The sequence below is a fragment of the Psammomys obesus genome, unplaced genomic scaffold (assembly GCF_907164565.1).
Source record: "Psammomys obesus unplaced genomic scaffold, mPsaObe1.curated_primary_1811, whole genome shotgun sequence".
NCBI classification, from domain to species: Eukaryota; Metazoa; Chordata; class Mammalia; order Rodentia; family Muridae; genus Psammomys; species Psammomys obesus.
The window spans coordinates 23,372,758-23,385,798 of record NW_026585797.1 but is presented as its reverse complement, the minus strand read 5'-3'; the positions used below and the strand labels follow the sequence as shown (position 1 = coordinate 23,385,798).

The 13,041-nt window shown below is 37.7% G+C and overlaps 1 protein-coding gene across 1 annotated transcript in view; it reads right to left on the bottom strand.

The window, feature by feature from the left end:
• The window catches only part of Themis (thymocyte selection associated), a 203,624-nt gene that overhangs the window by 108,270 nt on the left and 82,313 nt on the right, over positions 1-13,041 (bottom strand). Inside the window, exon 3 of the mRNA XM_055599474.1 lies at positions 11,427-11,885. Within this exon, the coding sequence (XP_055455449.1) occupies positions 11,427-11,885 (459 nt within the window). The remainder of the gene's footprint in view (positions 1-11,426; positions 11,886-13,041) is intronic.

Genomic DNA, 13,041 nt, shown 5'->3' with positions numbered 1-13,041 from the left:
AGACCTCTCTACCTGACTCTTTATTATGTTATGGACTTAATGTCAAAACCAGGATATTTTCAGATTATTTCTAGATATTTCACAACTGATATTAAGCCTTTAGTCAATACGCAAATTTTCTGTTATTCCTTGTAGTTCCTCTTTTTCTTTTTTCTATTCTTCTTTTATTTTTCCTTTTTATTATTCTTTGAGAGAATGTCTCACTTCGCATCCTGGTCTGACCCTGCCAGCACTGTGTCTCTCAAGTGACATTACTCCCTAATCCTCTGCAGGGCCCTGGAGTGCTAGGATTACATGCCTGTGTCACCAGGCACAATTCAAGTTACAATTTTCAAGTTGTATTTCACAATAAGACACCTAACAAGGCTCTTTCCTGGGTAATTACAGCCTTCGTTTTTATCTCAATTTATATTCTCCTTTCACTAATACAAATGATTGCTTAACCTCAACTTCTCAGAAGTAAACATGAATGTTTGGTGGGACATATTCCATTCCTTATCATTTATGTCATCTTATGTGTGTCAAATTTGTATTTTTATTCTGTCCAGAAATGTGTGTGTATTAATAAATATCAAAAAATGAAAAAAAAAAAAGAAATCAAGTCATTTAAAATGAAGAATGTGTTCTTGTTGCATGTTTATTCGGAACACTATTTTACTTTCCACACTTTTACTTTGTTTATCCAAGCTGAGGAAAATACATTATTAAATATGTTTTATACTAGATATATTTAAAGATATTTTCTACAGGTTGGGTTTGTTTGTTTGTTTGTTTGTTTGTTTGTTTGTTTTTAAGACAGGGTTTCCTTACTCATCCTAGCTGGTTTCAACTTGTGATAATCCTAACCTGTACTTACTGTGTCTGGCACACTATCATTATTTTTACACCTAATTTGGATTGGGCTAGAGTTCCTGCTTAATCAAACACTGATCTAAGTCTGGCTGCGAAGACTATGTCTATGCTACTAACCCCTGAACTCAATAAACGTCTTAGAACTAATGAAGAAATTCTGCCTGAGGTTTATACCATTAACTCACGCCTGCATTTCCACCCTGGCTTAGGGTAGAATAAGGCTTAGGACTTAATATCAATTCTATATTTTCAAAAGTCAATTCTTTCGAATAAACAAATAATATTACATACACAAAAACTATGTATGTGTATATACGTGTGTGTATATGTGCATATATATTTCTCTGAGGAACAATAGCAGAAAAAATATTAGCATTTAGTAGCATAAAAACAAATATACATTAAGAAAATATCTACATTCTCCTGCTAGTCTTTTGTAATTTCTGTTAGCAATAATGAAATAAGCAAAGTGGAAGCTAACTAGTCTATCCACAGAGTTGATACCACATCAGCACAGAATGTTCACAGATGCATCAAGAAAAGCACCAGTATCCAAAATTATCCTTTAGTTAAGAATGTAAATAATAACAGCTTCAGTGCCATAAAGTTCACATTCTTTTTGAACTATTAAAAATCACAAATATACTACCATAACAAATCAAATCCATGTGAGGAGTCAGAAAAAAAAAATGTTGTTGCTACCTAAATAGGATCAAGTGTATGGTTCTATTTAAATATTTGTTCATGAACAATATTTTATTGTTTTATTCACACATTCTTGTACTTGATTTACTGAGTAGTTAATGAATATTTATTATATCTGAAGCTTTAAGATAAATGTAGGGGACAGGAGCTCCACGAGCAGAGAAAAAAATCTGCGCACAGGGGACTTTTCTGAGACAGTATTCCAACTAAGGACCATTCATAGAGATAATCTAGGACCCCTGCACATATGTAGCCCATGGCAGCTCAGTGTCCAAGTGGGTTCCCTAGTAATGGGAACAGGGACTGTCTCTGACATGAACTGATAGGACTGCTCTTTGATCACCTCCCCCTGAAGGTGCAGCCTTACCAGGTCACAGAGGAAGACAATGCAGCCATTCCTGATGAGACCTGATAGACTAGGATCAGAAGGAAGGGGAGGAGGACCTCCCCTATCAATGGACTGGGGGAGGGGCATGGGTGGAGTAGGGAGAGGGAAGGTGGGATTGGGAAGGGATGAGGGAGGGGGCTACAGTTGGGATACAAATTGAATAAACTGTAGTTAATAAAAAATAAATTTTAAAAATAAATGTAAATACCTTAGAACTTGACTGTTATTTCTCTATGCTACTAAACATTATTTTACTAAAATATTGTTGTATTTATACAATAAATTAATATTTGCAAAAATACCATGTAGTTGTTTCAGAATTTACAGTAGGTCTAGCCAAAATTCTGGCTAGGACTATGTCTAGTGAACAGAGAGAATTGTTCGTAAAATGTATCTTTCCAATTCTCTTAACCCTCAAAGTTATCCCAAGGATAAAATAGTGAAACAGAGAAAGAAGAGAGAGAGAAGGAGTTAGAGTCAGCAAATTTGACGTCTGCTAAGTGAAATGTAAAGGAAGACAAAAATCAGCTGTAAGAAAGAGAAATGGTTTGGTAGACTAGGAGAAAGAACCAGCGTGTGCCTGAGCACACAGATATGGATGAAAGTAAGCCTTTCTTGTTCCTCAGAATTCCCAAAAATGCTTAGGAAGTGGAGACACAAGCCATTCACATGTGAAAATGAAGAAAGAGGTTGAAAACAAGGAGTTCATTTGAATGTCGGAGCATTAACCTCACTATTCTAGGGATGATGGGAAAGCCTCTTACAAACGCTCTACACAGGAAACAGGTCGGGACCCCAGAACCTGGGACACTGGAAGGAAGTATAAGTCTGAAAACAACGATACTGCCTAAAACTGTAGGGACCGTGCAGAGTCAACTGCTCAACACTCAGATTCAATAAACTCATAACCCTTGAAGAGAGCAGAAAGATATCTCAGTGAAAACCATGTAAATTCTGAGGAAAGACCATAGAACCAGCGCAGGCAATGCCCAGTGAGACAGCTGCACGGAGAAGTCTAGAACTTACCAACACAGACACAGAACCCGTACCTCAGCTGAAGCTTTGTTTGAAGCACCTCACATGTAAATAAAAACACATGGCAAACAGTTGGCAGGCACCCCATGAAACCACTTAACCAGAACGATAGATCAAAACTTGAAGAAAAGATAAATAAAACGGGAAACCAAATGAAGGATAAGAAAATAAAGGTAATAACATTAAAACTATAAGAAAATATAAAAAAAAATTCTCTGGAGTAAAATACTGCACCATTAAAGCTAGGTTTGGGGTAACATGTGTAAAATTATGTACATTATAATTCTTGGAATTTAAAAATACAAAAGCTGAAATTTAAAATGTACTCTGATGGTGGCACTGTTGTTAAGGAACTTTCCATGAAGGTAAATCAAATCAAGGAGGCAAAGCAGAGAAGTCTTAATTTGGGGTTGAGGCTTTAATATGCAATTGGAAGGGTTTTTTTTTTTTTTTTTTTTTTTTAGAAGACAGATCACAAAATATGACTAAGAAGACGTTAAAAAAAAAATCTTTTCAGAAAAGAAACACCTAAATTTCCAGATCCAAAATTGTCATCACTAGATCTGACCCACCACAGCCCACAGCCGAGACCACAGGATGCCGCCACCATCTCCCAGGGGCAAGCACGGAAGACGGAGGAGTAGACTTCAAGAAATCATTGTCCACCTAGAATTGTATAGTGGCTAAACTGTACCATGTGTGGGTGTGGGACATAAAGAGTTCTCAAACCTGCAGATTCTTGACTTATCTTAGAAAGCATGTGGAGGGTTAGGCCTTGTCAGAACTGGAAGAAAATGCAGAGAGAGGAAATTCCCTATTGGTTACGGAAATACTTATTGAACACAGAAGCAAGGCAGAGGAAGTCACCATCAGGCTGGGGTGTAAAGAAGCCCATACATGATAGGTCTATATGCCAGCAGATTAAGGTAGGAAAATAAGGATGGGGGACTCCAGAAGGAATGCCCTTGGGGGAAAATAAATGCATCCGGTGGGTTTCTTTTCTTCTTTTCTTTTTCTTTCCATAAATATCTTGGAGATTTAGGGAAAGATTGAAAAGTACAAGCCAAAAATAGCAAAGTCCCCATGACAGAAAAGTTATACTCATCATAAACTACTTGGGTTAGCATCATATTAACACATTTAACTGGTATTGAAACATGATACTGTGAGCGGAGAAATTGGAAACGGGAAATCAAACTGGAAGAGAAATTATATCCTAAGGGATGCTTGAGAAAGTTAGTTGTTACTATCTAAAATGATCCATGACTTGGAAACCACTCATGTTCCTATTATTTGGAAACAGAAAGGCAAATACTAGAAAGCAGGGGAGAAAATACTAAAAATGGGTTACCTCAAAGTAGGAGAATGGAGGGGAAATTTGTAAATAGTCAAAGCCAGAAGGTTTGTCTGTAATTTTGTCATACCTTTCTTGATGATGATGATGATGATGATGATGATTATTATTATTATTATTTTCTTTGATTTTTATAATAGTTGAAAATATTTTTTAAGTTAAATGATAGTAGGGGAATGTTCCAGGAAAACAACGTGGTGAAGCCTAAGACATTAGGAGACTACAAATAAACTTATTTTTCTCCATTTATTATCATTTACTATACAATACCCAAAACTATTTTGCTGAGTCTTCTTTTTACTTAGTGGTTTCAACCATCTGCTTATGACAGGAGTTGATGTTTTTATATAACTTGGTGAAGATGGCTCTCCAAGCTTTGGGCAGCATTAAGATTTCCTCTAAAAGACAAAAAGGATCTATATGAAGATGACTTTTTTTTAGTTAAGAGAAAACTAATTATTAATCTATGTATCAAGACATAATATTTACAAAGTCAATATTCAGGATCTCTATTTTTAAAGAGCAAAATTAAATGAAGGACTCAATTTTTTCTTTGTAAATATTGAAACTTCCATGTTGCCTAATCACATGAATTTTGTATTCTTTTAAGAAAGCAAACACACATTTTGAAATTACTTATATGAGCCCAGTACTTACAGGTTTCGGATAGTTACCTCTCCTGAGAATGTAGTAACTCCTTGATCATCTATGAGAGCTTTTGATAGCCAGGAAGATATTAAGTCAATAACAAGTTGACCAGAACCCAGGAACATGTTTTCCTTTAACACAGCGGTTCTCAGCCTTCCTTATGCTATGACCCTTTAATACAGTTCCTCATGTTGTGGTGATCCCCAACCATAAAATTATTTTTGTTGCTACATCATAACTGTAATTTTTTACTGCTACACATTGCCATGTAAACATCTGGATTTTCTGATGGTCCTATGTCACCCCTGCGCATGAGTCTTTCAACACCGAAAGGGGTTGCAACCCACATGAGAATTGCTGCAATGTTTCTGCTGCTTTCACTTTTACTGGGATAAAAATTGTCACATCAATAACATATCAAAAACCAGCCATAAGAGTAAAATATTCATATTTCCTCTTTTTAAATACTTGCCATGTTGTTCTTTTTAGGAAATAAATATTCCATTGCCTCTTAGATGATTTTCCATCTTCCTCTAAGGTTACTGTCAAACATCCTATCCCTCCCAGACAAGTGCTTTTTCTTGTCAGTTTGTTGGGGGGAAAAAACGATCAAGCCTAAGGGGTTTAGACTCTTCCTGATACCCAGGCACAGTAAACACAACTGTGTAAGTCTCTACAATTTAAGGATCATCTGACCTCAGTCCAAACAAATACTGCAGAAGAAGACGATGGTAGAGTCAACGTATCATTTCCTTGTCTTCTTTAGAGGGAAATAAGGATAACACAAAAGTTTTTAAATTGTGTCACTTGTGATGGGTTCCCATCTATGTTTTCATAAAATATTCTACAGTCTGTATACATGCAAGCTACTCTCATAACCTCATATACCTTGAGCTGCCAACACAGATAAGAAGTAACATTTAAAATTTTCCTGAATAAAAATGAATCAGAACCATGAATGTGAACATTTTATTTTAATATGAGACCTTGTTAAAACATTTCATGAAGCATGTTTTTAAAAAGGTTGGTTCTTGGTTAGTTTAAAAGAAAAAACTATTTAAATCTACTTGGACAGTTTTCTGCAGCACCCCCTGGGCCCAGGTTTTTTGTCGATGTTGATCTCCTTATGAAGCTTCTTTCCCCTTCAGGTCTTTCTATCTCTCCCTTCCTCCATAAGATTCCCTGCACTCTGCCCAAAGTTTGCCTATGGGTGTCAGCATCTGCTTCAATACCCTGATGGATAGAGCCTTTCAACATCCTTAGTCCTCCAGGAAATACAAATCAAAACAACCCTGAGATTCCACCTTACGCCCATCAGAATGGCTAAGATCAAAAACTCAAGGCATGACACATGCTGGAGAGAACATGGAGAAAGGGGACTCTCCTCCATTGCTGGGGGAATGTAACCTTGTAAAACCACTTTGGAAATCAATCTGGTGCTTTCTCAGAAAATTAGGAATAGTGCTACCTCAAGCTGGCATACCTCCAGCTATACCACTCCTGGGTATATATCTGAAAAATATTAAACCATACAACAATGACATATGCTCAACTATGTTCATAGTAGACAGAATCTGGAATATCCCTCAACTGACGAATGGATTCAGAAGTTGTGGTACATTTATACACTGGAATACTACTCAGCAATGAAAAACAAGGAAATCATGAAATTTGCAGGAAAATGGATAGAATTAGAAAAGATCATCCTGAGTGAGGTAGCATAGATCCAGAAAGGCACAAATGGTATATACTCACTTAGAAGTGGATAAATTAGCCATATAAGAAGGATAAACATCCTAAAATCTATAGTCCTAAAGAAGCTAAACAACAAGCAGGATCCTAGGGAAGAGGCTTAATCCTCATTCAGAAGGGCAAACAGGATAGACATCAGAAGTAGAAGACAAGACAGGAGGCTTCCACAGGGGGTATCTGAAAGACACCACCCATCAGGGTATCGAAGCAGACATTGAATAGAACTTTCATACACTGAATTTTCTGCTGGAATTACGATGTTCCCATGTTCTGCCTCTCCCACCTTAACAGTCTTTCTTGATTAGGATAAATCTCAAGTTTATGTATCTGGTTAGTCTTTATGACTTTTTGTGAATGCTTACACTACACACACACACACACACACACACACACACACACACATCTGCCATGTGTATTTTCATGTTTACCTCTGTCTGCCTTCTTTTAGATAGATAGATAGATAGATAGATAGATAGATAGATAGATAGATAGATAGATAGATAGATAGATAGATGTGCTGAATTTCTACTCACTCGCTTCCCTACTTTTCCACCAGTTAAGCTTGACTTTGGTTTTAATTTTTTCCTTACATGGTTTGAGTAATTCTCATTCATCTATCAACACTTGATTCCTAATCCAAATCCATTAAAAGCCATAACCTCTCTGTCCACATGTTTAGGATCTGGGTTTGTTCTCATTTGTAAACATGTGACAAGGTGGAAAATGATAATTGTAGAAAATTAGCTGAGTTGAAAATTTTAAAAATGCTATCTATTATTCATAAACAGTAAGAAAAACTCAATCATTCATCTCAGTTGCATGATTTGGGACAGCTACCAGAACACTACTGTGAATTCTAAAATTTGCTGTGGTCTAAAAATTTATAAAATCAAAATATTCCTATACCTTTAGTACAAAATGAATTGAATAAATTTTGAATTAATACTTTTAGCATGATAGAATTTAACACACAATTCTCAAATCTGTCAGAAGACTCCCATACTTTCTTTTGATAAATATGTAAGGACAAAGAGGACAGAAAAAAAAAATCAATTTTGAGACATTTAAGGAGGGAAAGGAGGGAGCTTTTGATGAAATATTTTGATCTACTACTTAAGGATCTTAACTTTTTAGTATCACCTTATTTCACTTTCTTTTTAAAATTTTTCTTTTCCTTTCTTTCTTTCTTTCTTTCTTTCTTTCTTTCTTTCTTTCTTTCTTTCCCCAATGTAACCCCCTCCCTCGCCTTCTCCTAGTCCCACCCCATTCTCCCTTTTCCTAGTCCCCTGATAGGGGAGGACCTCCTCTTCTTCTGTCTCACCCTAGCCTATGAGGCCTCATCAGGGCTGGCTGCATTATCTTCCTCTATTGCCTGGCAAGGCTTCACCACTCAGGGGTAGTTGAATAAAGAGAATGCCACTGATTTCATGTGAGAGAAAGCCCTTGCTCCCCTTAATAGGGAACCCACTTGGAAACTGAGCAGCCTATGGGCTTCCTCTGAGCAGGGGTTCTAGGTCTTTTCCATGCATGGTCTTTGGTTGGAGTATCAGTCTCTGAAGAACCCCTTGAGCCCAGGTATTTTGGCTCTTTTGTTCTTGTGGAGTTCCTGTCCCCTCCAGCTCTTTCTCTCTCCCTCCCTCTTCTTCCATAAGTTTTCCTGAACTCTGCCCGAATTTCTTGGTATCTCCTTCAATACTCTGGTGGGTAGAGTCTTTCAGAGGTTCACTGTAAAAGGTTTTGTCCTGTTCCTTGTCTTCTTCTATTTCCTTGTCTTCTCCTTCTTCCCATGTCTATCCTGTTTGCCTTTCTGAGTGACATTTCAGCCTCTTCCCTAGGGTCTTCCTTGTGTTTAGCTTCTTTAGGACTATGGATTTTATTATGTTTATCCTATATTATATTATGTTTATCCTATAATATACACTTATAAATGAGTATATACCATATGTGTCTTTTTGCTTCTGGGTTACCTCACACAGGATGATCTTTAACCAGACTCACTAAATCTGTTAGAAGAAAAAGTGGGGCAGAGCCTTGAACTCATTGGCACAGGAGACAATTTCCTGAACAGAACACCAACAGCACAGGCTCTAAGATCAACATCAATAAACTGGACCTCATGAAACTGAAAAGCTTCTGTAAAGCAAAAGACATTGTTGTCAGAACAAAACAACTGCCTACAGACTGGGAAAAGATCTTCACCAACCCTACATCTGACAGAGGGCTAATATCCAGAATATATAAAGAACTGAAAAAGTTAAACTCCAACAAACCAAGCAATCCAATTTAAAAAATAGAATAGAGCTAAACAGAGAATTCTCAACAGAAGAATATCGAAAGGCAGAGAAACACTTAAAGAAATGTTCAATGTCCTTAGTCATCTGGGGAATGAAAATCCAAATAACCCTGATATTATACCTCATACCCTACATCACATACCTCGCATACCATCAGAATGGCTAAGATCAAAAATCTCAAGGGATGATGCATGCTGGAGAGGTTGTGGAGAAAGGGGATCCCTTGTCCATTGCTGGTGGGAATGTAAACTTGTACAAACACTTTGGAAATCAATCTGGCAATTTCTCAGAAAATTAGGAATAGTACTACCTCAAGATTCTACTCTACCACTCCTGGGCATATATCCAAAAGATGCCCCACCAGTCAATAAAGACATTTGCTCAACTATGTTCAAAGCAGCTTTATTTGTAATAGCCAGAATCTGGAAACAACCTAGATGTCCCTCAACAGAGGAGGGGATACAAAAGTGTGGTGCATTTACACAATGGAATACTACTCAGCAATTAAAACAGGGAAATCCTGAAATTTGCAAGCAAATGATGAGAACTAGAAAACATCATCCTGATGAGGTAAACCAGAAGCAGAAAGACACATAAGATATTTACTCACTTGTACGTGGATATTAGCCATGTAATAGAGGATAAACATTAAAAAAAATCTATAGCCCTAAAGAAGCTAAGCAACAAAGAGGACCCTAGGGAAGAGGCTTAATTCTCATTCAGAAGGGCAAACAGGATAGATGTTGGAAGTAGAAGACAGGGAAGGATAGGAGCCTTCCACAGGGGGCCTCTGAAAGACTCTACCCACCAGGGTATCAAAAGAGATACTGAGACTCTTAGCCAAACTTTGGGCAGAGTGCTGGAATCCTATGGAAGAAAAGGGAGACAGAAAGACCTGGAGAGGACAGGAACTCCACAAGGAAAACAACAGAGCAAAAATACCTGGGCCCAGGGGAGCCTGCAGAGACCAATACTGCAACCAAGGACCATTCATGGAGAGGACCTAGACCCTTTGTTTAAAGGAAGCCCATTGGCTGCTCAGTTTCCAAGTGGGTTCCTTCATAAGTAAAGCAGGGGTTGTCTCTGACATGAACGCAGTGGCTGGCTCTTTGATCACCTCCCCTTGGGTGGTGCAGCCTTCACAGGTCACAGAAGAAGATGATACAGCCAGCCTTGATGAGACCTGATAAGCTAGGGTCAGAGAGAAGGGGAGGAGGTCCTCCCCTACCAGGAGACTAGGGAAGGGGCATAGGGGAAGAGAGAGGACGGGTAGGACTGGGAGATGAGGGAGATGGGATACAAAGTGAATAAATTGTAATAAACAATATATAAATAAAATAAAATTAAAAACACTGAGGGGTTAGGATTTGAGATTATATGCATATAAGGACTCAATTAAATTATATAAAAACAGTAACTTTATGTGTCAGTGTCATTGTTTTATATTCAAAAAAAAACAGAAAAAAGAGAGAAAAGCTCACTTTATTTCACTTTCAAAGGAGCTTCAAAAGGGCAAACACAGCTTACCCAAAGCTCGCATTTAGAAAGTTACTGAGCCTTGGATTTCACCTGTGATTACTGTCCTGCTCTTCAGCTGTACTCTTTACTACTTTTTTTATTTTTTATTTTTTATTTTGAGACAGAGCCTTGTTAAGTTGACCAGGCTGGCCATGTGCCACTAGGGCAAACCTGAACTTGCCATCCTCCTGCCTCAACCTCCAGAGAAGCTAGGATTATTGGGCATGCTATCGGGCTTGAGTAGAAACTGCTTCAAAATTCTGTAATCTACTGATTGCCCCCATAATGTACCATAAGTTTGAAAATTTAAGGTATCAATATCTCTGGGAGAACAATGCTCTCTGCAGATATCTTAAAATGTAATATATATTACAGTGTGAAAATTAATTTAACATATCATCTTCCTCGACTCAGAGAATCTATGTTAAAAAAAAAAAAAAACTGTGACCAGTCTTAAATGGCTAAGATTTGGGGGGAGAGGGGAGGAAACGTTGTCATGAAATAGAAACAAGGGACACTGAAAAAACAAGAAAACTTCTTTCTGTTGACTGTCATAAAAATTAACTCCTAATAACCAATAATAAAAAAACCTAGCATTTTTCTATGTGTATCTCAGAGTTATAGCATCTTATGCTTGGATAGCCTTAAACACTTTATAAAAAGTGTTTTTTTATAAAAAAAAAAATATCTGCACACTCACTCCTTAATCTGCTCCTTAAGAGGTAGCTGTCTGTGGTTTTCTTATGTACAGATGAAGAATTTCAGTCTAAGACACTTAATGAATGACAGTGACAGAATCCCATTCTTCAGGGTCTAAACATTTTTCTATTAACTCCACAATGCTAACTCACACACGGTATCGCCCTCAGTGGGTACTTACATTTCAGCACACCTTGAATTTCATAAACAGGCTTGAGAATCAGAGTACCATAAAAGTCTTCAGGGAGTGGATTGGTTGAGTCCCACTTATTTGAGAAATCCGTAAGCTTCACAGTCCTTGTTCTGTTCTTGGGAATCTTCCACTCAACGATTTCTTTTAGGGTATAAATATGTTCATCCACACACTCATAAAATTCTCCTTCCTGTGACAAAGGCAGAGTAAACGAATGGCTCTGGTGATGCCTTACCACTCCACAGTTCACCAGCATTTCTCCATCGATCTCTTCAACTGAGTTGAGCTGGATTGGCTCACCCTGCTTAATGGTGAGATTCTCTAGTTTTATATCCTTCAGGTGATAAAAGCAAGGTTGTCCTAGTCTACCAGGTCTGATATGGATGGTTCTCGTGATTTCTTCCATTGTAAGGTACGGAGTTTTATCAGGCATGACCTTAAACAGACCTAAGAACAGAATTGTGTGCATTAGAGTTATTACAATGAAAGTCCTCAATAGAAAAACACAATGATAAATCCATAAAACAAGTTTAGTATAACTTCTAAATATCATGTGCTTATTTTATGCATATATTATGGACGTGAGTGCGCTGGTTTGTGTGCACACTGTGTGGAGGCCAAAGGATTATCTCTGTGTCATCCTTAGGAACACTGTCCTTTGAAACAGGATTTCTTTTTTTCCCTGGAGCTCACCAATTAGATGAGCCTGGCTCCCCGATGAGTACCAGAGATGCCCCTGTCTCCACTTCCCTGGGGCTGGGATTATAGGCTCACACCATCATCCCAGCTTTCTTACCTAGAAAGAAAGGTTCCTGGGGCAGAACTCTTCTTCATGCTTGCTATCTAACCATTTTCCTGACTGAACTATATCCTCAGCCCAAGATGCTTGTATGAATCTTAAACTCTTCTAGGAAGAATGTCAGCTTATACTCTGTAGATTACTAAATCATCTCAGCAGGAACAGAAATGGAAACAAGGGGAAGTTTCATAAAATACCAAATACCCTGGTCTCAGAAATAGGAAACCTGACAAAGAAATGCACCATCTTGACTACCAATGCGATTTTGAGAAAGGCATTTAATCTCTCAATGTTTTTCTAATTTTTAAAAAGAGAAGACTTGATTAATATCTCCATGAATATATTCTCCTGTAGATGCACTAAATTAAAAGATGGAATACATTTCCCAGAAGAAAATGGATTCAGTCAGATTTTGATTGAAAAGATGTAGAGCTGGGACTAGAGGATGAGTGTAACTAGATGCAGCTGACCCACATGCTTTCAAATGCATTTCATGTTGTGTTCGCTTTACCATAATGAACAAATCAGTGCATCATTCTAATTAATGGCAGAGTTCTTAGCTACTTTTGAAGCACTGCGATAGACTCTCCCAAGGGGAATTTGATATGTAGAATTTCCTATTTTTCTTTCCGTATAGAATCCCTGGAGGAAAACACATTAATAAATCATAACGTCTATCAGTGCTCTCCACAGAGCTTCATGGAACTATGGCAGCTTAGATTGCTGTTGGGGCTGACTTTTGCGCAGGTGTATGCTTACGAGGTGTTGCATGAATGCATGTCCTCGTGTGTTTGCCCGCCGGTA